The sequence below is a fragment of the Lepidochelys kempii genome, chromosome 1 (assembly GCF_965140265.1).
Source record: "Lepidochelys kempii isolate rLepKem1 chromosome 1, rLepKem1.hap2, whole genome shotgun sequence".
Classification (NCBI taxonomy): domain Eukaryota; kingdom Metazoa; phylum Chordata; order Testudines; family Cheloniidae; genus Lepidochelys; species Lepidochelys kempii.
In genome coordinates this window covers 1,489,336-1,517,176 of record NC_133256.1, presented here as the reverse complement: position 1 = coordinate 1,517,176, position 27,841 = coordinate 1,489,336, and the positions used below count along the sequence as shown (strand labels likewise).

At 45.6% G+C, this 27,841-nt stretch overlaps 2 protein-coding genes across 2 annotated transcripts; both read right to left on the bottom strand.

The window, feature by feature from the left end:
* Positions 1–2,167: 2,167 nt before the first annotated feature.
* LOC140914316 (olfactory receptor 52R1-like) lies at positions 2,168–3,166 on the bottom strand. Its single transcript, XM_073351870.1, has one exon. It carries the CDS (start codon positions 3,164–3,166, stop codon positions 2,168–2,170), a length of 999 nt encoding a protein of 332 aa, XP_073207971.1.
* A 21,525-nt stretch (positions 3,167–24,691) lies between these two features.
* On the bottom strand, positions 24,692–25,690 carry LOC140914268 (olfactory receptor 52J3-like). The gene has a single exon (XM_073351728.1). The coding sequence runs from the start codon at positions 25,688–25,690 to the stop codon at positions 24,692–24,694; it is 999 nt and encodes a 332-aa protein (XP_073207829.1).
* Positions 25,691–27,841: the final 2,151 nt, after the last annotated feature.

Below are 27,841 nucleotides of genomic sequence, written 5' to 3'. Positions count from 1 at the left end.
CCAATCCAAGGACAAAGGGTGGAATATTTTGTACCTTGGGGAAGTTTTGACCTAAGCTGGTAAAAGTAAGCTAAGGAGGTTTTTCATGCAGGTCCCCACATCTGTACCCTAGCGTTCAGAGTGGGGAAGGAACCTTTACAGGGTGCAACATCACACCAGGCACAATCACACCTATGGACACACATGCAAACACCCACACGCATTCCTGATCTGCAAGGCCCCATGGGGGAGCTGTAGTCTGAGAATGCCTAAGTGATCAGGCCTGAGGGGGGATGGGTAGGGGAACACCTCGTTGGAGAATCCCACCACAATTGACGCCTGAGCAAAGACTCTGAGCAGCTCATTAGCTGTGGAGCAGTGTCAGAACTCAGGTTGCTTTCTGCAGGCTACTGGCAGAACCTTAGTTTCCTGCAGGGTCAGGTGGCAGAGGAGCCGGGGTTTGAGAAAGGCAGCGGTGCCTAAGTTCAGTATTTACCCGAGTGCCTTTGTGGATCAAGCCCTGGACGCTTTTCTGGAAGATGCTTTAATCAAACACAAGTTGAGGTTGTTCAAAGCCAAAGGGACTGGCTGGCTATGGTTTGAGGAATGTTTGAGGATGTCCACCTCTCACTTTTAAAGAATTTTTTCCTCCTTTATATGTACAAGGACAAGGCTCTCTGCAGCAAAACACGTTTTAATAAGCTCCTGCCATCCTCCAATGGCTCTCCTGCCCCAGCTGTTTGCTCTGCTAGAACCTGGGCAACATCCCTTCCTTAGGTGGCTAGCAACTGTAGCACCATCATTGGACGAGAACAGGGTGTGAGGCTGTGTGATTGGATAAAGAACATTTTTATCATTGTTGCTGCCACGGTTACACAACTGCAACAAATCTTGTGCAAAGTATGTCCTGTCAGATGTCAATGGGAAAGTTATGATTTGCTCGGTATGATTTTCCTGTTTATGTGCATGTATCACCTTTGTGTCTCAAGTTATGGTTATTGGTGATGTTCTGGTACCAGAGGAGCAATGCCAGTTCAATGCCAGAGCAATGGTGCTGGGGGGTCAGGACTCACAGTTCTTATTCTCAGCTATGCCACAAACTCATTGGGTGGCCTTGGGTAAATCACTTTACCTCTGTGTGTCTCAGTCGGTCCATGACATGGGGAGAATGCTGCCCAGCAGTCGAGCTAAAGATCCTTGATATGTAGTGATCTAAAGCATTATGCAGAGCATATGGTGGACACAGCTTCACAGTTCAGCTTCAGCCCCTGGGCAATGGATGCCCTGTAGTTCCAGATAAGGTGCTCTGTATGTCTGTAAATACCTGGCTCATGGCAGGTGTGCCATTTATTTCCCTCCCTCTGAGCTACCTCGGCCACCCTGGCCCCAGCCCAGCATCCCGCCTTCCCAGCTAAAAAAGGGCTTCTCCTTCTGCCTCTCTCCACTGTTGCTTCAAAGCTGTCCACCTAGCTTCAAAGCTGATCCCTTGCCCTGTCCGCAAGGCCTGGCTCAGGGAAAACAGCTCCCAGCCCATCCCCATTGCAGGAGGAACAAAAGGGAGCCAGAAGCTAAAGAAATAAGTCATACAATGGTCTATACCCTCAGCATTTTGTATATGAGCTGTAGGGCCCACAACCTGTATGATGCATAATCTCACCCTGGCTTCCCTCTCTGCTCCTAAGTGGTGTGTCGGCCAGACACTGTGTCCTCACTGTACTCACTGCAGGCTCTTTCTAAGGCTGCAGCAGCTCCAGTCCCACCCCCGGATCCTATGGAGCCCTGCTGGGGTGGTGAGAGAGAGAGGTGATTTGACGAGTGATGGTGGAAGGCAAGGAGAGGAGTGAGGAAGAGCGGTGGGACCCTAGGGGGGTAAAGCACAGAAATGGCTGGAGCCTTGAGGTGAGATGTGGAGCAGGGACTGGGCATTGAAGGAAGTAACTGGGCAGAGGGCAAAGCCTCAGGGGTAAATTTAACAGAAATTATAAAGGTGGAATCCCGATAAGTTAAGGAGTTGAACACAGAACGATTCCCACGTTTGTCATGCTGACTCAGCACAGTAAGGCCAGGAAAGGATTTAATGTCTTTTTGACTGTCTAAGAAGGGACTCGGGGAAGAGGGCCCAGCACCATGTTACCAGCCAGCTCCATAAAGACCTTTTTCTGAGATCCAGAGCACCAGCAGAAAACTTTTAAATTCCTTTATGAGTAAAAAGATGGAGCAGCCTGTCCCAAATCTCTTGGGTCCTCACCCCGTAGATGATGGGGTTCAGCATGGGGGGCACCAGGAGGTACACATTGGCCATGAGAATATGGAAATGAAGGGGCACATTATGCCCAAACCGGTGTGTGAGTAAGGAGAAGAGAACCGGGATGTAAAAGGTTAAAATGACACCGAGGTGGGAGCTGCAGGTCCCAAAAGTCTTGATCCGGATGTACTTTGTGGGGAGGCTGAAGATGGCCCTGAGGATCTGGATATAGGACATTGTGATAAAAAACACATCCACACCGGTCACAAAAAATAACACAAAGAGGCCGTAGTAACTGCTGATGCGGATGTCTGCGCAGGCCAGTTTCACCAAGGCTATGTGCTCACAGTACGAGTGGGGGATGATGTTGGTTCTGCAATATGGCCACTGCCTCGCCAGGAGGAGAAAGGGCAGTACAAGCATGCCTCCACGCAGCACCACGGCCAGGCCGATCTTTGCCACCACAGAGTTTCTCAGGATGGTGAAATGTCTCAGGGGATGACAGATGGCCACGTAGCGATCAAAAGCCATGGCCACAAAGATCCCAGACTCCATCACTGAGAAGCAGTGAATGAAGTACAGCTGGGTGAGGCAGGCACTGAAATTGATCTCCCTGGAATTCAACCAGAAGATGCTCAGCATTTTGGGCAGGATGGACGTAGACAAGACCAGGTCGGTGACAGCCAGCATGCAGAGGAAATAGTACATGGGCCCATGGAGGCTCGTCTCCCTCTTCACTATTAGCAGGATTGTGAAGTTTCCCAAGATAGCTATGGTGTACATGGTGCAAAAAGGGATGGAGATCAAGGCATGGGCCGCCTCCAGGCCAGGAATGCCCAGCAGAATGAAGGTGGAGGGGTTGGTGAAGTGAGTTGTGTTGGAAACTGACATGGAGTAGGGGAGAAGGTGTCCAACTCTGAGGCAGAATGGCGTCTCCTGCATATATTGTACATCCACTGGACTTTCTGTATGTGCCCAGGGTCTCGGGTGATGGTCGCAGTAAATATTCCTGGATTGAGAGACAAAGACGGGGGTGTGTGATAGAGGAGGGGAAAATAAAAAGATAAAGGTGATTACATTCAAATGGTCAAACAGAGAACTATTCCCTAACAGTAATATCTGTAGACACTTAGTGTTTCACAAGAGCTAGTTCCTCAAAGCTGAGGCAAAATGTCAGAAAAACTTATTGGGAGGAAAAAAATAGACAGAAATTTGGGAAGTGAAAATTGAAATTCTATAAGAAGCATTTATTAGATAGCTAGAAAGTCACAATTCCATAGTCAAAGAAGTGGACGGCTTTGGACAAACACGTGTTTCAGTGTCAAAGCGAAAACATTTTTAAGAAGGGCAGGGCGGGAGGGAGAAGAGCAATATATAACTCATGAAAAAAAAAAGGTAAATAAATAGCAAATAATACAAAATTGAAGTTGTGAAAATTGATCATGGACATTAAAGACATGAGGGAAAAATCCATGTGTGGCAGGTCTCAGGATCACAAAGGAGGTTGTTCAGTATATTAAGAACAAAATAAATCCTCGAAAAGGTTTAGGCCAATTCCTAGAGGGAGAAAGTAAACATGTTAATTTTGCAAAAAACGTAGATTTCTTCAGTAAATATATTTGTTCTACATTTGGAAAGAAGCAGTATGAGGGACTCATATCACATGAGGTGAGAAAATACTTTCCAGTCCATTAGCAGTCAAGGAGGGAGCATAAGAGCATCTATAGTAGAACCTTAGAGATACGAACACCAGGGTTACGAACTGACCGATCCATCACAAATCTCATTCGGAACCAGAAATAAATGATCAGGCAGCAGCAGAGTAAAAAAAGAGAGACAAATACAGGGCAGTTCTGTGTTAAACATCAAAAAGAAAGGGAAAGTTTTAAAAAAAGATTTGACAAGATTAGGAAGCAATGGAAAAGCTGGTCTGGGATTGGTTAAAATAGTCTCAGAATTTAATTAATGCCAAAAAACAACAGAGTTGATTAACACGTTTATCCCTTAATAAGAGTAGCGGTTTGGTTGATCAAAGGGGCCACTCAATTGCATAAAGTTTGCTTTCTCTAAAGCATTTGATTTACTGGGCGACAACATTCAGATAAAAAAATGAACAGTATAATATCAGTAGAGCGTATGTAAAATGGACTAAAAACTGCCTAACTGACAGATCTCGGAAAGCTGTTGTCAAAGGGCCATGGTCAGTGGAGGGGCAGGGGGCGTTTCTAATGAGGTTGTGCAGAGATCATTTCTAGGCCCGATGCTATTCAATATTTTCATCAATTACCTGGAAGCAAATAGGAAATCATTGCAGATCAAATTTGTGGACAACCCAAAGATTGGCAGAGTGGTTACAATGAGGTGGCCAGGGCAGGCATATGGGTTGATCTGGAGCCTTTGGTGAGCTGGGTTCATGCATATAAAATGTTTTAATACAGTCAAATGCAAAGTTATCCTCTCCGATCAGGGTACGCAGGCCGACCCACAGACTAAGGCATTGTATTATGGAACGCAGGGCTTCTGAAAGGAATTTAGGGGTCATTGTGGACACCCAGCTCACCGTGAGGTGCTAGTGTGATGCCAGGCAGGAAGATAGATGGGTTGTGGCTCTATCCCTTCTGGCTGACACAAGCCCCAAAGGCCAGAGGACCCAGTGAGGGGTTGGGCGGGCACTGGTGTTGTGGGGGAATTGGGAGTGTACAGGCACTGTAAATAAAGAAACACGGATGAAGCACCTGCAAGAAGGTTCTGAGACCCTTTCTTTTGCCTGTTCAAGCACAGGGCGCAGGGACAAGGGGGAAGAAACCTGGGTTGCCCTGTGACAGGAAGCCATAAAAAAGGATGGAGAAAAATTATTCTCTTTTTCCACTGAAAGGAGGACAAGAGTCAATGGGTTCAGTTACAGCATAGCAGATTTCAATGAAATCTCCGGAAAAACTTCCTAACAGGAAGAACAGGAGGAAAATGGAACGGATGACTCAGGAAGCTGTGGAAGGTGCTTCGCTAGAGCTTTTCCAAAGGAGCCTGGATGCCCATCTGTCTCGAATGGTTTATACAGAACACATCTTTCATCTTTGCAGGGGTTTAAACTACCTGAGCCTTGAGGTATCTTCTAACCGTTTGGCTCTATGATTCAATGATGGAAAATTCTATCACAGAGCAGGCCTCAGTTAAACACAAGCCATGGGGCTCAATACAGGGGTAACTAGCTGAAATTTAATGGCCTGTGTTGTACAGGAGGTTGGATGGGATAATTGAATAGTCCCTTCTGGCCTTAAACCCTATGAATCCATCGATAAAGGAAGTAGATCAGGGATTTATATTTGCTATGTCTCATAAAGCACAGACAAGGGAACACTGAATTACATTCAAAAGTCTGAACTATAAAACTGATAAGAAAATTGTTTACATAATACATATTTGCCCAGTGGAACTCCTTGCCATAGACATTATTGGAGCAAAGAGCTTAGTTGAATGGGATTCAAAAATGGATTGGCCCTTATAGGTAACTCTGATGGCCCCACCGTAAGTTAAGGTTGTCTGGCACCTTAACGAAGAAGACTTCATTTTCAGTTGCTTACAAGTTTGCCAAACTTTCACCATTTGGTCTGAAATTTCCCTCAATGGGTGTCTGCTTCCAGCTGATTTTTTTTTTTTAAAGTTTCCGACCTAACCATTCAGCTGACTACTCAAATGAAGCTAGGAGAGACGATGTCTTGCCCACGTTGAAAAATTCTTTTACTTTGTCTAGTGAGGAGCCCTAGTACCTCCATACTTTTCAGCACATAAAAGTCAGGTAACCGTCATCCTGTTAACTACCAGAGCCCTGAAATCCAAGGGGAGGAGGTGACAGGGTCAGTGCATTAACACACAGTTGGCTCCTGAGATCTTTCCTCTCCTCTTACTCAAAGGGGAGTTTTGCTTCAGTGGGGCCTGAGCAAAAATACAGGCCAGAGCCTTAGAACTTGGCCTTGTAGTGTACATCTACTAATGCCTGTGATCCTGAAGGATACTCTGTGCCCACCGAAATACAGCCACCTCTGGAATAGAGGACATCAGCCAGCCTGGAGGCAGAGAAACAGCTGTGAGGGACACTTTGACCCATGAGAGTGGAGCAAACTCATCAGCTCTGGCAAGGGACCTGGGATATTTAATGGCTGTGCAGAGGGGAAAGGACCCCAGACTTACTGTCTATCGCACCATGCATACCTGGGTTTGTTGAGAGGTGAGCTCTTCAGGAAGAGATGAATGCTGAGACAGAAGTGTCTTCCCTGGGAATCCCACTCAGGTAGCCGTGTCCCACACCTCACTCACTCCAGTATCTGCAGGAGCATCCCACGCCAAGAGCCGAATTGGCAGTGTGCACTGTTTATAATAGAGCTCTGTGCCATTCCTTGGGAGTTCGCTCAGCCTCTAGTGGAGAAGCAAGCAAACAGGCATGAGACCAGAGAGATTCAAGCCAATCTCTCTCTTTCCATGTCTCTGCTTCTGTGCTCTTTATCCATCTTTAGCAGTAAACAGTAATTGAGGGACCTTCCCAAAGGGACATGAGAACTCTTAGACTCTGTGCTGAGTCAGAGAGGAATTGCCTGCTCTGTGTATTTGTGTATATTTAAAAATTCTAGTTCTTTAGTAGGGATAATGCCTAGGTCTCCAGAGGATCTGAAAGCCTGTAAATACACAGGACGTATGGGTAGGTAATAGAAAAACAGATCTCGAGAAAGATGACTTACGGGAGACACTAGCAGTTTTTTTCAGGTACATGGGGCTGTCGCAAAGTAATCAGGGATATGTAATTCTCGTCATTAACTATCGCCATACTATGCAGCACCTTTCACTGAAGGATCTTCAAAATACCTAGAAAATGAAAGTCACTATGATCATGTCCCCATTATACAGATAGGTAAACTGGGGTAAAGGGAGATGTGACTTGGCCAAGGTCACACAGAGAACAACAGATGGAATCCAGGATCCTGACTTCCTTGCCATGACCAGGGTTTCTCCATCAGTAACTGAGCTCATGAAAAGAAGGAAATGAACTCACGCTCTAGCTTGGCCTGTTCTTTGGGCAGAAGTTACGGATTTCCCTCGGGATGCAACTTGAAACTGGGGTACCACCGAATCCTCTGGCATACTAATCTGGGCTCCTTCTCTTGCTGTAGGTCTCTGACAAGTGGCAAGCCTCACCAGGCCTTGCATTTACACAAACAGGGATACACCAGCTGCACTTATAGGAATGCTTTCACCACTCATGAACCAACAATAGAGAGACTCCAGACAATTCCTCCCATCTCCCCAGCCTAGCACCCCAGAGCTTTCTCATCTTGCCCTGGTCTGAAGCTTGAACCATGTAATTTTATTACCTAGTCTGCCCCTCCCTCAATGAGCGAAGGACAATGAATAAGCCCATATTCCTGAGCCTATGCTATTTTGCATTTCACACATTCAAGTGTTGCAAACATTGTAGTGATCTACAGGCATTCTTGCAAAGTTCAGTATACCATTTAACACTTTGTAGATCAGCCTATTGATATCAAAAGTCAGCAAATGTGCCTTCTCTGGGTCGCTAGGAAACCTCTCTTTGTATCTGTCATAAATATAAAGGGAAGGGTAACCACCTTTCTGTATACAGTGCTATAAAATCCCTCCTGGCCAGAGGCAACATCCTGTTACCTGGAAAGGGTTAAGAAGCTCAGCTAACCTGGCTGGATCAACCCAAAGGACGAATAAGGGGGCAAGATACTTTCAAATCTTAGGGGCGGAGAAGGATTGAGATGGGGGGGGCTTCAATTTCCCCTTCCACATAGCAGACCATTTTTATTATGGTTTCCATACTGTGAGAAGATTTGAGCCTGTTTACATGTGCTAGCTGAGAAGCAGTATCCCCATAAAGTTTCTTGTTTACTACTCCTACCATGTCCAAATGCTTTCCCCCCTTATCATGCACGTTATACCTTTTCATAGATGTTACCACCAGTATCAAATTCTTTGTTATAAGGTTTATTGTTAGCAACAAACTTTGCATCATGAGATTGAACACTAACACAAAATCTTTTTGTCAGAGGTACACTTTTCGGAGACTTCTTATTTTGTCACACCTTCTGCTTCAACAGTTTGTTTCTTCAAAATCCACTGTGACTTTCAACTCCTCTCTGAACCTTGACATGTGTTTAGTAAGTTGTTTTCCTTTCCCCTCAGTGTCCCTGTCAGAAGGGTTCTCTAATTTCTGAGTGAACAAACCCAAACACACTTGCTCCACTCCTTCTCTGAGGTCCCACCCATCTCACTCCATCTGACCTCCCTCAGTCACTAGGTCTCCCCCTCCCTCCCTCCCTCTCTCATTTTAACTGGGCTGGGAGGGCTGGAGAGGGTCCCTTTTCAAACAGGTGTTCAGCTGAAAACTGGGGACCTTGTAACCCTCTCTGGCAGTAGGGATCTCAGTCAAAGGTCATCTTTCGGGTCATGGTATACTGGGATCTGGTGGGTTAGGATGTAAAGGGAATTTAAGTGTTGGCTAGCCCTCTGTGGAGCTGCTTCCCAAACCCAGGTTTATACATCGAAAAAAACCCATGCAAAAAAATCCACCCTTTGTGCTTTTCCTGTGATCCCCACTCTAAGCACTGGGACTCCCAACCCCGTTCATAAAGGGTGGGGATCTGTGCTGTCTGGGCTAAGTGGTGTGTCTTGTGCCAGCAGCTCTTTCACAAATGCTTTCTGTGTCTTACCAGCCCAAGGAATTTCCTTCTCCCCTGTGTCAGGTGGGTCATTAGCATTTTCACAAACAACCATTTCTAAAGTGAGAGCCACACCCTGTCTTAAAGAGACACAGTTAGTTTTCACAAGCACATCAGGAACCAATTCCTGAATAATCAGGACCTAGATTGAGGTGCCCTCCCTCACCCCTCTCTATCCCCAGGAGGTCCGTTGTGTGACTGCTCCCTTGGGAAGTCAGTTACACAATTTCCTCTCAAAACCTGAGTCATGGGTTGAGCGCGTGAGTGCACAAATGCTTAACCAGCCATTCTGTCCTGGCCATCCTCCCCCATGTGATGAGTAAGAAAATAATTCCTGTTCTCCCACTATTCCGCCCCCAGTTTCCTACTTTGGGCCCCCCTCTAAGACACAGACCCCAATGCTCTCTAGGGTGGGATCTATCCCCTGCTTAGCCATAACTGCCTCAGATCCAACAGCATGGACAGTTGTCTCCGTGACAGGCGCTACACACTTCTCCCTCTGTGGGGTGGTGTTACCTCCTGCTGAGTGGTAAGGGAAATCTCACCCACCTCTGTAGGGGTTTCTATGATTCCATCACCCTTCCCTGGGATCCCCTCCAGAACAAAGCTTCCTAAGCTCCCTAGCATTGGGTTTGTCCCCTGTTTAGCGGCAACCTGGACATTTGGGAATAGACTCTCCTCCTTCCCTGAGGAGATGTTGCCTTCAGCTGCAGGGCAGGAGCTGATCTCAGCCACCCCCACCCATGGAAGCATTCAGCTTCCCACTGCTGCAAAGGAATAAAGAAGACTTACTCCCATTTCCTCAGCAGTTGCTAGGACTTTTCCCTTTCTCTCTGGGGTCCCAGCAGAATGCTCCTTCTTCCTGCAGGTGGATATTTTAACAGCCTTAGTTAAACAGATGAAATCATTTCCAATTAGCATATCAGCAGGGTTATTATCTCCTACGCACACTGATTATACAGCTTCCAAACCCTCAGTTTCTATGCACATTTTAGCCAAAGGCACAAGGATTTGGTAACAGCCTAAGAACATAAGAACACTAATATCGTAGTAATAAAGTCTCTGCCATCTGTCCTGTCAGTATGTCACCCTTTTGAACTATACTCTATGTAAGCACAGACATTTCTACCCCTGTATCTTCCCACCCAACGTGTTCCATGCCATTAGTCCTGATGAACTTGATGTTTTTCATGCCTGGGAGTGCAGAGGCTAATTTTACAATCCCAGTATGATATGTGACAGGAACCTGAGGGGCATCTGTGCTCAGGGTCACAGCATTTGCATGGGCTACCTGCTGCTGGCTTTTGCCCAGCACAGGGCATTTATTCCTCAGGTGATCAGTGGAATTACACTGACTGCACCTTCTGAATTCTTCTGGTTTTACTAGAAATTTGGGTCGGGGATTAGAGAAATGAGGTAAAATGGACCCCTACGTCCCACCAGGCTTAAACCCCTCTGTTTCTGGTTTATTCAAAATAGATGCTTGTGTCTCTCAAAATCAGTAGCTAGGTCACTCATCTCATCCATAGTTTTCACCTTTTTGTCCAATAGTCACTGTTTTACATCATCTTCACATATGTTTAAGAAATGCTCTTAAGCAACAAGGTCAAACTTTCATTGTTTAGATATATTCTGCATTGTTCATACCAGCACCATACTGAGGATTCCACTCTGTATGTTTCAGGGACAATTTGAAATTATTTCAACAGCATTTCTTTGACTTTGCAATAAACTACAGCATCCTCAGATGTCATTTTATTGAGTATATAGAATCACAGAATCAAAGAACTGGAAGGGACCTTGAGATGTCTTCAAGTCCAGTCCCCTGCACTCATGGCAGGACCAGCAACATTTAGACCATCCCTGACAGCTGTTTGTCTAACTTATGCAGAGCTGTACCAGTTAACTTTGCAACTGAAGTGGGCATCATCTGGTCATCAGGAGTCTTATGAATCACACAGAGCCTCTCAAAGGTAGTGAAGTATTCATCAATATCATCTCCCTCCTTGTATGCAGAACACAACTGTTCCCAGATGATCCCTCTGGCATACAAGCCTGTTCCCCCTTCCCACTGTAAGGTAGTGACAAGGAGAAGACCCCTCCATGTACTGCACTTACACAAACATTCACAGGCAGGGACACACCCAGCTGAGTTACATGAATACTTTCACCAGCCACTCATCAACTAAGAGGAAAGAGTCTCCAGCCAGTTCCCCACAGCTCCCCAGCCTAGGACCCCAGAGCTATACCGTCTTGTCTTGGTCAGAATCCCGACCAGTGTTAGTTTATTACTCAGTCTTCCCCTCCCTGAATGTGGAGAGGACAATGTACCAGCCCCTGTTGCTTAGCAAATTTCCCTTTATGCCATGTGGAGGGAATTTCATTTTTCGAAGCAAAAGTCTCCAGCAGTCAGTGGAAAAGTGCAGGCACAAAATGGAATCCAGGGTCACATGAGCTAGTCACATAACTTTGTATGTGTCAATGAGTCATAGCAGGGGCCATAACCCACATTCTTGTTAGAATGTCCACAGGAAAGTCCATCAGGTGGGGATGAGCTTTCTCCATGGCCTATTGTGATTATGGATGGGCCATGAAGTTGAATAGTCCATTCACAAAGTGCTGGATAGACTGTATGTAAAGTACCCTGTGGGAGTTACCACAGGAGCAAACACATTCGAAATACAGGTACATAGTCAATATTCATAACTTCAGATCCAAAGAAGAGTCATATATACATAGGATAATCATATTCAGAAAACCATAACTTTTCTATAGACACCTCACATGATCTATTTTGGACTAGATTTGTTGCAATTATATAACAGTGGTGCATACGGGGGTGCCAGGGTGTTTTGTTTTTGGGTACAGCATCTTACAGCAATACATCTATCAAATTAAAGCTCTCTGAAATCTAATTTTGTATTTTTATATAAGACATGCATCCATGTCCTGAAAAAGACTGCATTATAGCCTGTACCATAGGAGAGAAGCAAACAGAGGTACGGAGGAAAAGAAAATGAAAGAGTGTTTTCCCCTTTACCCAACACATGTGCAATATGTGACCCCCTGAAAATGTCCCTCTCACTTTACTTGTTCAGCAAGTGTCACCTGCATTTTCTGTTTGGCAGACCTCAGCCTCACACACCTTATTGGATCAACAGAAATTTTGCCACAGTAACTGGGGAGCCATTCGTACTGACAGTCATCATCAGCATCGTCATGGCTAATCCCAAATGAATGTAGGCTCCTTGCAAACCGTGGACTGTCTGGATCTGTCTCCCGGAATGTGATGAAGCAGGTTTGGCTGTATATTCACACAGTGACAGTCTGGTTGTGCCTCTGAAGCTTTCAGCACCCACGTGAGCTGCCAAAACTACCACCATTTATGGGAGTAGTTCTGGGTTCAATATATACTCACTCCTGATCTTGTGCTGCCCCTTGATGTGAAGCAGGTATTGGAGACTATGAGCATTGATGACCTTAGCCCAGATTTCTTCAGCCTCCCTCAGCCCCAAATATTGCTTTCATCCACTGGAGCTTTGGCATCCATTGTTCTATAGACCTGCGGTTTTGTAGTAAGGCTGCGGTCCTGACATCCCCACAAAGGCCATGAAAGGAACAGGGCAGTAGTTCACAGAATCATAGAATATCAGGGTTGGAAGGGACCCCTGAAGGTCATCTAGTCCAACCCCCTGCTCAAAGCAGGACCAATTTCCAGTTAAATCATCCCGGCCAGGGCTTTGTCAAGCCTGACCTTAAAAACCTCTAAGGAAGGAGATTCTATCACCTCCCTAGGTAACGCATTCCAGTATTTCACCACCCTCTTAGTGAAAAAGTTTTTCCTAATATCCAATCTAAACCTCCCCCACTGCAACTTGAGACCAATACTCCTCGTTCTGTCATCTGCTACCATTGAGAACAGTCTAGAGCCATCCTCTTCAGAACCCTCTTTCAGGTAGTTGAAAGCAGCTATCAAATCCCCCCTCATTCTTCTCTTCTGCAGGCTAAACAATCCCAGCTCCCTCAGCCTCTCCTCATAACTCATGTGTTCCAGTCCCCTAATCATTTTTGTTGCCCTTTGCTGGACTCTTTCCAATTTATCCACATCCTCCTTGAAGTGTGGGGCCCAAAACTGGACACAGTACTCCAGATGAGGCCTCACCAATGTCGAATAGAGGGGAACGATCACGTCCCTCGATCTGCTCGCTATGCCCCTACTTATACATCCCAAAATGCCATTGGCCTTCTTGGCAACAAGGGCACACTGCTGACTCATATCCAGCTTCTCGTCCACTGTCACCCCTAGGTCCTTTTCCGCAGAACTGCTGCCTAGCCATTCGGTCCCTAGTCTGTAGCTGTGCATTGGGTTCTTCCGTCCTAAGTGCAGGACCCTGCACTTATCCTTATTGAAACTCATCAGATTTCTTTTGGCCCAATCCTCCAATTTGTCTAGGTCCTTCTGTATCCTATCCCTCCCCTTCAGCGTATCTACCACTCCTCCCAGTTTAGTATCATCCGCAAATTTGCTGAGAGTGCAATCCACAACATCCTCCAGATCATTTATGAAGATATTGAACAAAACCGGCCGCAGAACCGACCCTTGGGGTACTCCACTTGATACCAGCTTCCAACTAGACATGGAGCCATTGATCACTACCCGTTGAGCCCGACAATCTAGCCAGCTTTCTACCCACCTTATAGTGCATTCATCCAGCCCATACTTCCTTAACTTGCTGACAAGAATACTGTGGGAGACCGTGTCAAAAGCTTTGCTAAAGTCAAGAAACAATACATCCACTGCTTTCCCTTCATCCACAGAACCAGTAATCTCATCATAAAAGGCGATTAGATTAGTCAGGCATGACCTTCCCTTGGTGAATCCATGCTGGCTGTTCCTGATCACTTTCCTCTCATGCAAGTGCTTCAGGATTGATTCTTTGAGGACCTGCTCCATGATTTTTCCAGGGACTGAGGTGAGGCTGACTGGCCTGTAATTCCCAGGATCCTCCTTCTTCCCTTTTTTAAAGATTGGCACTACATTAGCCTTTTTCCAGTCATCCGGGACTTCCCCGGTTCGCCACGAGTTTTCAAAGATAATGGCCAATGGCTCAGCAATCACAGCCGCCAATTCCTTCAGCACTCTCAGATGCAACTCGTCCGGTCCCATGGACTTGTGCACGTCCAGCTTTTCTAAATAGTCCCTAACCACCTCTATCTCCACAGAGGGCTGGCCATCTCTTCCCCATTTTGTGATGCCCAGCGCAGCAGTCTGGGAGCTGACCTTGTTAGTGAAGACAGAGGCAAAAAAAGCATTGAGTACATTAGCTTTTTCCACATCCTCTGTCACTAGGTTGCCTCCCTCATTCAGTAAGGGGTCCACACATTCCTTGGCTTTCTTCTTGTTGCCAACATACCTGAAGAAACCCTTCTTGTTACTCTTGACATCTCTGGCTAGCTGCAGCTCCAGGTGCGATTTGGCCCTCCTGATATCATTCCTACATGCCCGAGCAATATTTTTATACTCTTCCCTGGTCATAGTACCCTGCCTCCAGGCAAAGAAAACCTGCAATTCACCTGCAATTCACAAAGATAATCCCCTTTTGTCTCTGTTTGGCCACAAAGCAGAGAAAAAACAAGCTGCTTTCAGTTTCAGCTGCTTTCTGGACTTCCTTTCCAAAGGAAAAAAATAAATTTCCTTTTTAAAATCTGTATTTTTAGTTCAAAAAATCTCAACTGGATCTCAAAATGATTTCAGGTTAATCCCACCACTATGCCACCATGTCAAGGTTCCTCCCCCACTCTGAACTCTAGGGTACAGATGTGGGGACCTGCATGAAAGACCTCCTAAGCTTATCTTTACCAGCTTAGGTCAAAAACTTCCCCAAGGTACAAAATATTCCACCCGTCGTCCTTGGATTGGCCGCTACCACCACCAAACTAATACTGCTTACTGGGGAAGAGCTGTTTGGATGCGTCCTTCCCCCCAAAATACTTCCCAAAACCTTGCACCCCACTTCCTGGACAAGGTTTGGTAAAAAGCCTCACCAATTTGCCTCTGTGACTACAGAACCAGACCCTTGGATCTTAAGAACAATGAACAATCCTCCCAACACTTGCACCCCCCCTTTCCTGGGAAATGTTGGATAAAAAGCCTCACCAATTTGCATAGGTGACCACAGACCCAAACCCTTGGATCTGAGAACAATGAAAAAGCATTCAGTTTTCTTACAAGAAGACTTTTAAGAAAAATAGAAGTAAATAGAAATAAAGAAATCCCCCCTGTAAAATCAGGATGGTAGATATCTTACCGGGTAATTAGATTCAAAAACATAGAGAACCCCTCTAGGCAAAACCTTAAGTTACCAAAAAGATACACAGACAGAAATAGTTATTCTATTCAGCACAATTCTTTTCTCAGCCATTTAAAGAAATCATAATCTAACACATACCTAGCTAGATTACTTACTAAAAGTTCTAAGACTCCATTCCTGGTCTATCCCCGACAAAGACAGACTACAGACAGACACACAGACCCTTTGTTTCTCTCCCTCCTCCCAGCTTTTGAAAGTATCTTGTCTCCTCATTGGCCATTTTGGTCAGGTGCCAGCGAGGTTACCTTTAGCTTCTTAACCCTTTCCAGGTGAGAGGAGCTTTCTCCTGGCCAGGAGGGATTTCAAAGGGGTTTACCCTTCCCTTTATATTTATGACAAGCCTATTGATATTAAAAGTCAGCAAACGTGCCTTCTCTGGGTCGCTAGAGAACCTCTCTTTGTATCTGTATACCATTGCTAAACATTGGACTTTTCCAGCTGGGAAAAACTCAGTACAGATATTCATTAATGCCATGAGGTGGGGGTGCTTCACTTTCCCCTTCCACACAGCAGACCATGTTGATTATGGTTTCCCTACTGTGAGAAACTTTGAGCCTGTTTACAGGTGTTAGCTGAGAAGCAGTATCCACATAATGTTTCTTGTTTACTACTCCTACCATGTCCAAATGCTTTCCTCAAAAATCATACAGATTATACCTTTTTATAAGAGTTACCATCAGTATCAAACTCTTTCTTATAAGGTTTATCATTAGCAACAAACGTTGTATCATGAGATTGAACAATAGCACAAAATCTTTTTTCAGAGCTACACTTTTCTCAGACTTTTTATTTTGTTACACCTTCTGCTTCAACAGTTTGTTTCTTCAAAACACACTGTGACTTTCAACTCCTCTCTGAACCTTAACATGTGTTTAGTAAGTGGTTTTCCTTTCCCCTCAGTGTCCCTCTCAGAAGGGTTGTCTAATTTCTGACTAACAAAAACAAACAGCCTTGCCCCGCCCCTTATCCGAGGTCCCACTCCTTTCACTCCACCCGACTTCCCTCAGTCGCTCGCTCTTCCTCTCCTTGCCTCCCTCTCTCATTTCACTGGGCTGGGAGGGCTGGAGAGGGTCCCTTTTCAACCAAGTGTTCAGTTGAAACCTGGGCATCTTGTAAACCTGTCAGTAGGAATCTCAGTCAAAGGTAATCTCTGGGGTCATGGAATACCGGGATATGGTGGGGTTAGGATGTAAAGTGAATTTGAGTGTTGGCTAGCCCTCTGTGGAGCTGCTTCCCAAACCCAGGGTTATGCATGCAAAGAAACCCATGCAAAAAAGAAATCCTCCTCCCCCTTTGGGCTTTTCTTGTGATCCTCACTCTATGCAGTGGGACTCCTAACCCCATTCATAAAGGGTTGGGATCTGTGCTCTCTGGGCTAAGAGGTGTTTCTTGTGCCAGAAGCTCTTTCACAAATGCTTTCTGTGTCTTACCAGCCCAGGGAATTTCCTTCTCCCCTGTGTCAGGTGGGTCATTAGCATTTCCACAGACAACCATTTCTTCAGTGGGATCCACACCCTGTCTTAAAGAGAGAGTTAGTTTTCACAAGCACATCAGGAACCAATTCCTGAATAATCAGGACCTAGATTGAGGTGCCCTCCTTCACCCCTCTCTATCCCCAGGAGGTCCGTTGCGTGACTGCTCCCTTGGGAAGTCAGTTACACAGTTTCCTCTCAAAACCTGAGCCATGGATTGAGTACCTGAGTGCACAGATGCTTAACCAGCCATTTTGTCCTGGGTATCCTCCCCTATGTGATGAGTGAGAAAATAATTCCTATTCTCCCACTATTCCACCCCCAGTTTCCTACTCTGCCCCCCCCTCTAAGACACATACCCCAATGCTCTCTAGGGTGGGATTAATCCCCTGCTTAGCCATAACTGCCTCAGAGCTAACAGCCTAGACAGTTGTCCCGCTGATAGGTGCTACACCCTCCTCCCTCCACGAGGTGGTGTTACCTCCTGCTGAGTGTTAAGGTAAATTTCACCCACCTCCGTAATGGTTTCTATGATTCTATCACCCTTCCCTGAGCTCCCCTCCAGGACAAACCTTCCTAAGTTCCCTAGCATTGGGTTGTGATGTTGGACTTTACATGATTTTATACAAATATGCTAATGAGTGTGCATATAATGTAACGGGAATAGGCTTCATTCAGAAGGTCTCTTGTAAGGTGTCATTACAAAGCTTGTGGCACCTGAGAGACTAACAAATTTATTTGAGCATAAGCTTTCATGAGCAGTGGAATGCATCCGATGAAGTGAGCTGTAGCTCACAAAAGCTTATGCTCAAATAAATTTGTTAATCTCTAAGGTGCCACAAGTACTCCTGTTCTTTTTGTGAATACAGACTAACATGGCTGCTACTCTAAAACCTGTCATTACAAAGCTTATAATCTACTGAGTGTGGCCATCCTATTTGTATGAATGTATCATTCTTGTACCTGAAACTAGAAATATGAACTGGAACTCTGAGGGCTTCTTGTAATTTTGCAAAGTGTGGGCAATTAATGGTGGTTGGAATCTTGATGGCTCCCATCAACCAGGACAATTGTCTGTAAATGGCTCCATTTTACTTGTAAGTCTTCTTGTATACATGTTTGCTGGCAAGTGGGTAATGAAGTCTTACAGTGACATGTGATCATGTCACCTGAACTGGAATCAATCTTTATGTACTCAATGCTTTTTTTGCCTCTGTCTTCATGAACAAGGTCAGCTCCCAGACCGCTGCGCTGGGCAACACAGCATGGGGAGTAGGTGGCCAGCCCTCTGTGGAGAAAGAACTGGTTAGGGACTATTTAGAAAAGCTGGATGTGCACAAGTCCATGGGGCTGGATGCGTTGCATCCGAGAGTGCTAAAGGAGTTAGCGGCTGTGATTGCAGAGCCATTGGCCATTATCTTTGAAAACTCATGGCGATCGGGGGAAGTCCCAGATGACTGGAAAAAGGCTAATGTAGTGCCCATCTTTAAAAAAGGGAAGAAGGAGGATCCTGGGAACTACAGGCCAGTCAGCCTCACATCAGTCCCCGGAAAAATCATGGAGAAGGTCCTCAAGGAATCAATTCTGAAGCACTTACATGAGAGGAAAGTGATCAGGAACAGTCAGCATGGATTCACCAAGCGCAAGTCATGCCTGATTAATCTAATCGCCTTCTAGGATGACATTACTGGTTCTGTGGATGAAGGGAAAGCAGTGGATGTATTGTTTCTTGACTTTAGCAAAGCTTTTGACACGGTCTCCCACAGTATTCTTGTCAGCAAGTTAAAGAAGTATGGGCTGGATGAATGCACTATAAGGTGGGTAGAAAGTTGGCTAGATTGTCGGGCTCAACAGGTAATGATCAATGGCTCCATGTCTAGATGGCAGCCGGTATCAAGTGGAGTACCCCAAGGGTCAGTCCTGGGGCCGGTTTTGTTCAATATCTTCATAAATGATCTGGAAGATGGTGTGGATTGCACTCTCAGCAAATTTGCAGATGATACTAAACTAGGAGGAGTGGTAGATATGGTGGCAGGTAGGGATAGGATACAGAGGGCCCTAGACAAATTGGAGGATTGGGCCAAAAGAAATCTGACGAGGTTCAACAAGGATAAGTGCAGGGTCCTGCACTTAGGACGGAAGAATCCAATGCACCGCTACAGACTAGGGACCGAATGGCTAGGCAGCTGTTCTGCGGAAAAGGACCTAGGGGTGACAGTGGACGAGAAGCTGGATATGAGTAAACAGTGTGCCCTTGTTGCCAAGAAGGCCAATGGCATTTTGGGATGTATAAGTAGGGGCATAGCCAGCAGATCGAGGGAAGTGATCATTCCCCTCTATTCGACATTGGTGAGGCCTCATCTGGAGTCCTGTGTCCAGTTTTGGGCCCCACACTACAAGAAGAATGTGGACAAATTGGAGCCAGTCCAGCGAAGGGCAACAAAAATGATTAGGTTCTGGAACACATGACTTATGAGGAGAGGCTGAGGGAACTCGGATTGTTTAGTCTGCGTTAGAGAAGAATGAGGGGGGATTTGATAGCTGCTTTCAACTATCTGAGAGGTGGTTCCAAAGAGGATAGTTCTAGACTATTCTCAGTGGTAGAAGAGGACAGGACAAGGAGTAATGGTCTCAAGTTGCAGTGGGGGAGGTTTAAGCTGGATATTAGAAAAAAACTTTTTCACTAGGAGGGTGGTGAAACACTGGAATGCGTTACCTAGGGAGGTGGTAGAATCTCCTTCCTTAGACGTTTTTAAGGTCAGGCTTGACAAAGCCCTGGCTGGGATGATTTAATTGAGGATTGGTCCTGCTTTGAGCAGGGGGTTGGACTAGATGACCTCCTGAGATCCCTGCCAACCCTGATATTCTATGATTCTATGATTTAACATGGTGCTTTACCATTGAGAAGGAGGGTGGGAACCTAGAGAGAGACAAAGAATTCTCACCTTATGTAAAAGATATATAAGTGGTTGGAACAGAACAAAGGGGCTCCCATCATGAGAAATCCCCTAGCTACCACCTGTGCTGGAACAAGGGCTGTACCAGGGGGAAGGATTGTGCCCAGACTAGGAAGGTATCTGGTCTGTGAAAGAAACTTATTGAAACATCTCTGAGGGTGAGATATTATCTGTATTCAGTTTTATTAGTGTACTAGACTTAGACTTGAGTGTTTTATTTTATTTTGCTTGGTAATTCACTTTGTTCTGTCTGTTACTACTTGGAACCACTTAAATCCCACTTGCTGCATTTAATACAACCAATTTTTACTTATTCATTAACCTAAACTATGTATTAATACCTGGCTGTGTGTGTGGGGTGGGGGCAAACTGCTGTGTATATCTCTCTATCTGTGTTATAGAGGGCAAACAATTTATAAGTTTACACTGTATAAGCTTTATACAGGATACAACAGATTAATTTGGGGTTTGGACCCCATTTGGGAGTTGGGCATCTGCGTGTTAAAGAAAGGAACATCTTTTAATTCGCTTTCAGTTAAGTCTGCAGCTTTGGGGCATGTGGTTCAGACCCTGGGTCTGTGCTGGAACAGACTGGTGTGTCTGTCTCCACAAGACAGGTTGCTGGAGTCCCAGGCTGGCAGGGAAAGCAGGGGCAGAAGTAGCCTTGGCACATCAGTTGGCTGCCCCAAGGGGGTTTCTGTGATCCAACCCATCACATGGTCAAGTGGTCCTGGTCAAGTGGTCAGTAGACTATCCCGACCGCTATATTGTTACTATTCAAGCATGCGGCCACTATCCATAAAGACTCTATGGTATAGTTTGGTTCATTTCAAATTTTTACCTCATTTTATTCTGCACTTTCTTTCACATATAGTGTCACTTCCCAACCAGCACGACCTGTTCTGTCCTTCTGAGATATTTTGTACCCTGGTATTACTGTGTCCCATTGATTATCCTCATTCCACCAAGATTCTATGATGCCTATTATAAAAATATCCTCATTTAAAATGAAGGACTCTAGTTCAGTGGTTCTGAAAGCCGGTCCTCCACTTGTTCAGGGAAAGCCCCGATGGGCTGGACCGGTTTGTTTACTTGCCGCATTGGCAGGTTTGGTTGATCGCGGCTCCCACTGGCCGCGGTTTGCCGCTCCAGACCAATGGGGGCTGCGGGAAGTAGTGTGGGCCAAGGGACGTGATGGCTGCCCTTCCAGCACCCCACTGGCCTGGAGCGGCGAACCGCGGCCAGTGGGAGCCGCGATCCAACGAACCTGCCAATGCGGCAGGTAAACAAACCGGCTCGGTACACCAGGGGCTTTCTCCAAACAAGCGGCAGACCGGATTTTAGAACCACTGCTCAAGTTCACCCATTTTATTATTTGGACTTCTAGCATTTGTATATATGCAATTTAAAAACTTGTTAATTTTAGCTGTCTGCCGTTACATGATGTAAATGAATGGGACTCTTTTTCATTTGTTTCTCATCAGATCCTACCCATATTTTATCATCTTCCATCCTCTCCTCCTTGCGAGGAGAATCTCCATTACTAGAGCCTCCGCTAAGGGGTACCTCTGTTTGAACCATGTGCTTCTCTGTACGTGTTGGTTTTCCCTCAGCCCTTAGTTTAAAAAATTCTCTATGTGCTATGCTAATTTTAAGTGCCAGCAGTCTGGTTCCATTTTGGTTTAGGTGGAGCCCAGGCTTCAAATATACGCTCTGCCTTTCCCCAAAGTGTCCGCAGTTCCTAGTCAATCTTAACCCTTCCTCTCTACACCACCGTCTCAGCCACGCATTGATACCTTGCAGTTCTGCCTGTCTCACTGGCCCTGTGCATGCAACTGGAAGTATTTCAGAGAATTCTACCATGAAGGACCTGCACTTCAATCTCTTTCCTAGAAGCCTAAATTTGGCCTGCAGGACCTCTCAGGAGATCCGCAACCTTCACACAAGGCAGGCAAGTCACAATGCAGTTCTCCCGGTCATCACAACCCAACTATCTGTGTTTCTAATGATTGAATCCCACTTAACTATTACCTGTCTCTTCCTAATAACTGGGGTTCCATCCCCTGGAGAGGTATCCTCAGTATGACAGGAGACCATGACATTATCAGAAAACAGGGTTCCAGCTGCTCCAGTTTGAAGCTGTTTTCCCCTGAGACTTTCATCCTCCTCAAAAGCACAGAGCTGTCAGACTAGGGGTGGTTTGTCCATTCTGCTTTGTCCTGGAAAGTCTCATTTATGTATCCCTCTGTCTCCCTTAGCTCTTCCATTTTAGCCACGCGGCTCTCCAAAGCCCGTACACGGTCCTTTATCACCTAACTCCCAGTAATTGGGGTGTGTTGGGGCCTGGCTAATGAGCTGGAGTGAGGTGCGTATTTCCTCATGGGACTGTCATCTGTGAGCCCTCTCCTGCAGTGAGGTGTCCAGGACAGGTCAACATTTTCTAGTGACAGATCTGATAGAGAGTTGGGAGACTCAGATCCAAAATCTCTGCTCTACCTGATTTGGACCAGGGACTAAAACACAGGTCAACCACAGGAGTGCCCTGAACATTACTCAAATGGCAATACTAGGTTGGTCATTCAGTCTGGAGCTCATAGATTATCATAGAATATCAGGGTTGGAAGGGACCGCAGGAGGCCATCTAGTCCAACCCCCTGCTCAAAGAAAGACCAATCTCCACTTTTTGCCCCAGATCCCTAAATGGCCCCCTCAAGGATTGAACTCACAACCCTGGGTTTAGCAGGCCAAAGCTCAAACCACTGAGCTATCCCTCCCCCTTTGTACAAATAAATCTTCAGTGGAGCTGGGATTTGAATCTGGGTCTCCCAGACTCCACGTAAGGGCATTAAATTGCAGAACTATGGGATATTCTGGGGGTTCACACATATGGACACACATGCAAACACTCACATGGGCCCATGTGCAGACACACACACATACACCCATGCACACATACACACACAGATACCCAAGTGTGATGGGTTGGATCACAGAAACCCTTGGGAACTGCCAACTGATGTGCTCTGAGCCTGTTTCCCCTGCCAGCTTGGGACTTCAGAACCAGGCCTTGTTCTAGCCAGCTTGCCTGCTACAAACCCAGGCCTGAACAACGTCACACAAAAGATTCAGGCTAAACTGAAAACAGCTTAAAAAGTGTTCCTGTCTCCAACATTCAGATGCCCAGCTCCCAATAGGGTCCAAACCCCAAATAAATCTGTTTTACTCTGTTTTAAGCTTATACAGGGTAAACTCATAAATTGTTCGCCGTCTATAACAATGATAGAAGGATATGCTCAGCTCTTCTGCCCCTGCCAGATATTAAGAGATACTCTGGGTTAATTAATAAATAAAACTTTCTTTATTAAATCCAAACATAGGATTTAAGTGGTCAAGTAATAACAGACAGAACAAAGTGAATTACCAAGTAAAATAAAAAAAAACACACGCAAGTGTAAACCTAATACAGTAAGAAAGTGATTACAGATTAAATCTAAACCTCAGAGATGTTCCAATAAGATTATTTTACAGACTAGCCTCCTTCTAGTCTGGGTCCAGCAATCACTCACACCCCCATGGTTACTGTCATTTGTTCCAGTTTCTTTCAGTTATCCTTTGGGGTGGAGAGCCTACCTCGTCAGCAAGCTGAACACCAAATAGAGGGGTCTCCCAGGGGCTTAAATAGACTTTCTCTTGTGTGTGGAAACCCCTTCCTCTCTCATATCCAGAAATCATCTCCAAGATCGAGCTTTGGAGTCACATGGACACATCACATGTCCATGCCTGACTCAGTTCCTTACTAGCCAGGCCACATGCCTGGGAAAGCTCAGATGTGGATTGGCGTTTCCCACTTCTTCGTGAGCTTATGTGTTTCTTCATTGGGCACTTACTGAGAATAGTCTTTTCTCAGGAAGCTAACCAACTGCTTCACTGAGACTACTTAAAAGTAAACAAGTACATGGCCAGTATTCATAACTTCAAATAGAAAAATGATGCATGCATACAACTGGGATGAATATATTCAGTAGATCATAACCTTTACAGATAAGGTGCCGTGTATTTTTGTAAATACCCAGCTAATGGCAGGTATGTGGTTTATTTCCCTCCATGTGAGCTACTGCAGCCACCCCAGCCTCTGTCCAGCATCCCAGCTTCCCAGATAAAACAGGGGCTGATCCTTCTGCCTCTCTCCGCTGTTGCTTCAAAGCTGTCCACCTAGCTTCAAAGCTGATCCCTTGCCCTGTCCGCAAGGCCTGGCTCAGGGAAAACAGCTCCCAGCCCATCCCCATTGCAGGAGGAACAAAAGGGAGCCAGAAGCTAAAGAAATAAGTCATACAATGGTCTATGCCCTCAGAATTTTGTATATGAGCTGTAGGGCCCACAACCTGTATGATGCATAATCTCACCCTGGCTTCCCTCTCTGCTCCTAAGTGGCATGTCGGCCAGACACTGTGTCCTCACTGTACTCACTGCAGGCTCTTTCTAAGGCTGCAGCAGCTCCAGTCCCACCCCCGGATCCTATGGAGCCCCGCTGAGGTGGTGGGAGAGGGAGGTGATTCGGTGAGTGAGGGTGGAAGAGACGGAGAGGAGTGAACAAGAGGGGCGGGGCCTTTTGGGGTAAAGCACAGAAATGGTTGGAGGCTTGAGGTGACATGTGGAGCATGGACTGGGCATTGGAGGAAGGAATTGGGCGGAGGGCAGAGCTTCAGGGGTCCATTTAACAGAAATGAGAAAGATGGCATCCCGATGGGTTAAGGAGTTGAACACAGAGCAATTCCCCTGTTTATCACATTGACACAGCACAGTAAGAGCAGGAAAGGATTTAATATCTTTTTGACCGTCTAAGAAGTGACTCGGGGAAGAGGGCCCAGCACCATGTTACCAGCCAGCTCCACAAAGAGCTTTTTCTGAGATCCAGAGCACCAGCAGAAAACATTTACATCCGCTTATGAGTAAAGAGATGGAGAAACCTGTCCTGAATCTCTTTGGTCCTCACCCCGTAGATGATGGGGTTCAGCATGGGGGGCACCAGGAGGTACACATTGGCCATGAGAATATGGAAATGAAGGGGCACATTATGCCCAAACCGGTGTGTGAGTAAGGAGAAGAGAACCGGGATGTAAAAGGCTAAAATGACACCGAGGTGGGAGCTGCAGGTCCCCAAAGTCTTGATCCGAGCGTCCTTTGTGGGGAGGCTGAAGATGGCCCTGAGGATCTGGATATAGGACATGGCGATAAAAAACACATCCACACCGGTCACAAAGAATACCAAAAAGAGTCCGTAGTAACTGCTGATGCGGATGTCTGCGCATGCCAGTTTCACCATGACCATGTGCTCGCAGTACGAGTGAGGGATGATGTTGGTTCTGCAATATGGCCACTGCCTCGCCAGGAGGAGACAGGGCAGTACAAGCATGCCTCCACGCAGCACCACGGCCAGGCCGATCTTTGCCACCACAGAGTTTCTCAGGATGGTGAAATGTCTCAGGGGATGACAGATGGCCACGTAGCGATCAAAAGCCATGGCCACAAAGATCCCAGACTCGGTCACTGAGAAGCAGTGAATGAAGTACAGCTGGGTGAGGCAGGCACTGAAATTGATCTCCCTGGAATTCAACCAGAAGATGCTCAGCATTTTGGGCAGGATGGACGTAGACAAGACCAGGTCGGTGACAGCCAGCATGCAGAGGAAATAGTACATGGGCCCATGGAGGCTCGTCTCCCTCTTCACTATTAGCAGGATTGTGAAGTTTCCCAAGATAGCTATGGCGTACATGGTGCAAAAAGGGATGGAGATCAAGGCATGGGCCGCCTCCAGGCCAGGAATGCCCAGCAGAATGAAGGTGGAGGGGTTGGTGAAGTGAGTTGTGTTGGAAACTGACATGGAGTAGGGGAGAAGGTGTCCAACTCTGAGGCAGAATGGTGTCTCCTGCATATATTGTACATCCACTGGACTTTCTGAATGTGCCCAGGGTCTCGGGTGATGGTCGCAGTAAATATTCCTGGATTGAGAGACAAAGACGGGGGTGTGTGATAGAGGAGGGGAAAATAAAAAAATAAAGGTGATTACATTCAAATGGTCAAACAGAGAACTATTCCCTAACAGTAATACCTGTAGACACTTAGTGTTTCACAAGAGCTAGTTCCTCAAAGCTGAGGCAAAATGTCAGAAAAACTTATTGGGAGGAAAAAATTAGACAGAAAATTGGGAAGTGAAAATTGAAATTCTATAAGAAGCATTTATTAGATAGCTAGAAAGTCACAATTCCATAGTCAAAGAAGTGGACGGCTTTGGACAAACACGTGTTTCAGTGTCAAAGCGAAAACATTTTTAAGTAGGGCAGGGCGGGAGGGAGAAGAGCAATATATAACTCATGAAAAAAAAGGTAAATAAATAGCAAATAATACAAAATTGAAGTTGTGAAAATTGATCATGGACAGTAAAGACATGAGGGAAAAATCCATGTGTGGCAGGTCTCAGGATCACAAAGGAGGTTGTTCAGTATATTAAAAACCAAAGAAATACTCAAAAAGGCTTAGGCCAATTCCTAGAGGAGAAAGAAAACATGTAATGTTGCAAAAAAGGTAGATTTCTTCAGTAAATATATTCGTTCTGAATTTGGAAAGAAACAGTATGAGGTACTCATATCACATGAGGTGAGAAAATACTTTCCAGTCCATTAGCAGTCAAGGAGGGAGTATAAGAGCATCTACAGTCGAACCTTAGAGATACGAACACCAGGGTTACGAACTGACCGATCCACCACAAATCTCATTCGGAACCAGAAATAAACAATCAGGCAGCAGCAGAGTTAAAAAAAGAGAGATGAATACAGGGCAGGTCTGTGTTAAACATAAAAAGGAAAATGGAAAGTTTTGAAAAAAAGATTTGACAAGATGAGGAAACAATCAAATAGCTGGTCTGGGATTAGTTAAAAAGAAGTCTAGGAATTTAGTTAATGCCAATCAACAACAGAGTTGATTAACATATTTATCCCTTAATGAGAGCACAGGTTTGGTTGATCAAAGGGACCACTCAGATACATAAAGTTTGATTTCTCTGAAACATTTGATTTACTAGTGGAAAACATTCAGATAAAAACTGAACACTATACAACATCAGTAGAGTGTATGTAAAATGGACTAAAAACTGCCTAACTGACAGATCTCGGAAAGCTGTTGTCAAGGGGCCATTGTCGGAGGTGGGGGGGGAAACAGGTGATGTTTCTAATGAGGTTGTGCAGAGATCATTTCTAGGCCCGATGCTATTCAATATTTTCATCAATTACCTGGAAGTAAATAGAAAAACTGTCAACTCTACGAAATGGGCCATCATGATTATCACTTCAGAAGTTTTTTTTCCTCTGCTGATAAAAACTCCTCTTAATTAATAAGCCAATTAGAGTTGGAAAGGGTACTTCCACCTTTTCATGTTCTCTGTATGTATAAATTTCTAATAACTATACTCTGCATTCTATGCATCCGATGAAGTGAGCTGTAGCTCATGAAAGCTCATGCTCAAATAAATTTGTTAGTCGCTAAGGTACCACAAGTCCTCCTGTTCTTTTTGTAAAAAAAGGAACATGGCTGAAGCACCTGCAAGAGGCATCCGAGACCCTTTCTTTTGCCAGCTCAAGCACAGGGAGAAGGGGGAAGAAACCTGTGTGGCCCATGACAGGAAGCCATAAAGAAGGATAGAGAAAAATTACTCTCTTTTCCCACTGAAAGGAGGACAAGAGGCAATGGGTTCAATTACAGTATAGCAGATTTAGATGAAATCTCAGGAAAAAATTCCTAACAGGAGGAAAATGGAACAGATGCCTCAGGAAGCTGTGGAAGGTGTTTCGCTAGATCTTTTCCAGAGGAGGCTGGATGCCCATCTGTCTCGAAAGGTTTATACACAACACAACTTGCATCCTGGCAGGGGTTTAGACCAGCTGAGCCTTGAGGTATCTTCTAACCCGTTGGCTCTATGATTCAACAATGAAAAATACTACCACAGGCCAGGCCTCAGTTAAACACAAGTCATGGGGCGCAATACAGGGGTAACTAGGTGAAATGTAATGGCCTGTGTTCTTCAGGATGT

Excerpts from the sequence above, each read along its gene's own strand:
- LOC140914268 (XM_073351728.1), bottom strand. The coding sequence starts at position 25,690 with ATGCAGGAGACACCATTCTGCCTCAGAGTTGGACACCTTCTCCCCTAC.
- LOC140914316 (XM_073351870.1), bottom strand. The coding sequence starts at position 3,166 with ATGCAGGAGACGCCATTCTGCCTCAGAGTTGGACACCTTCTCCCCTAC.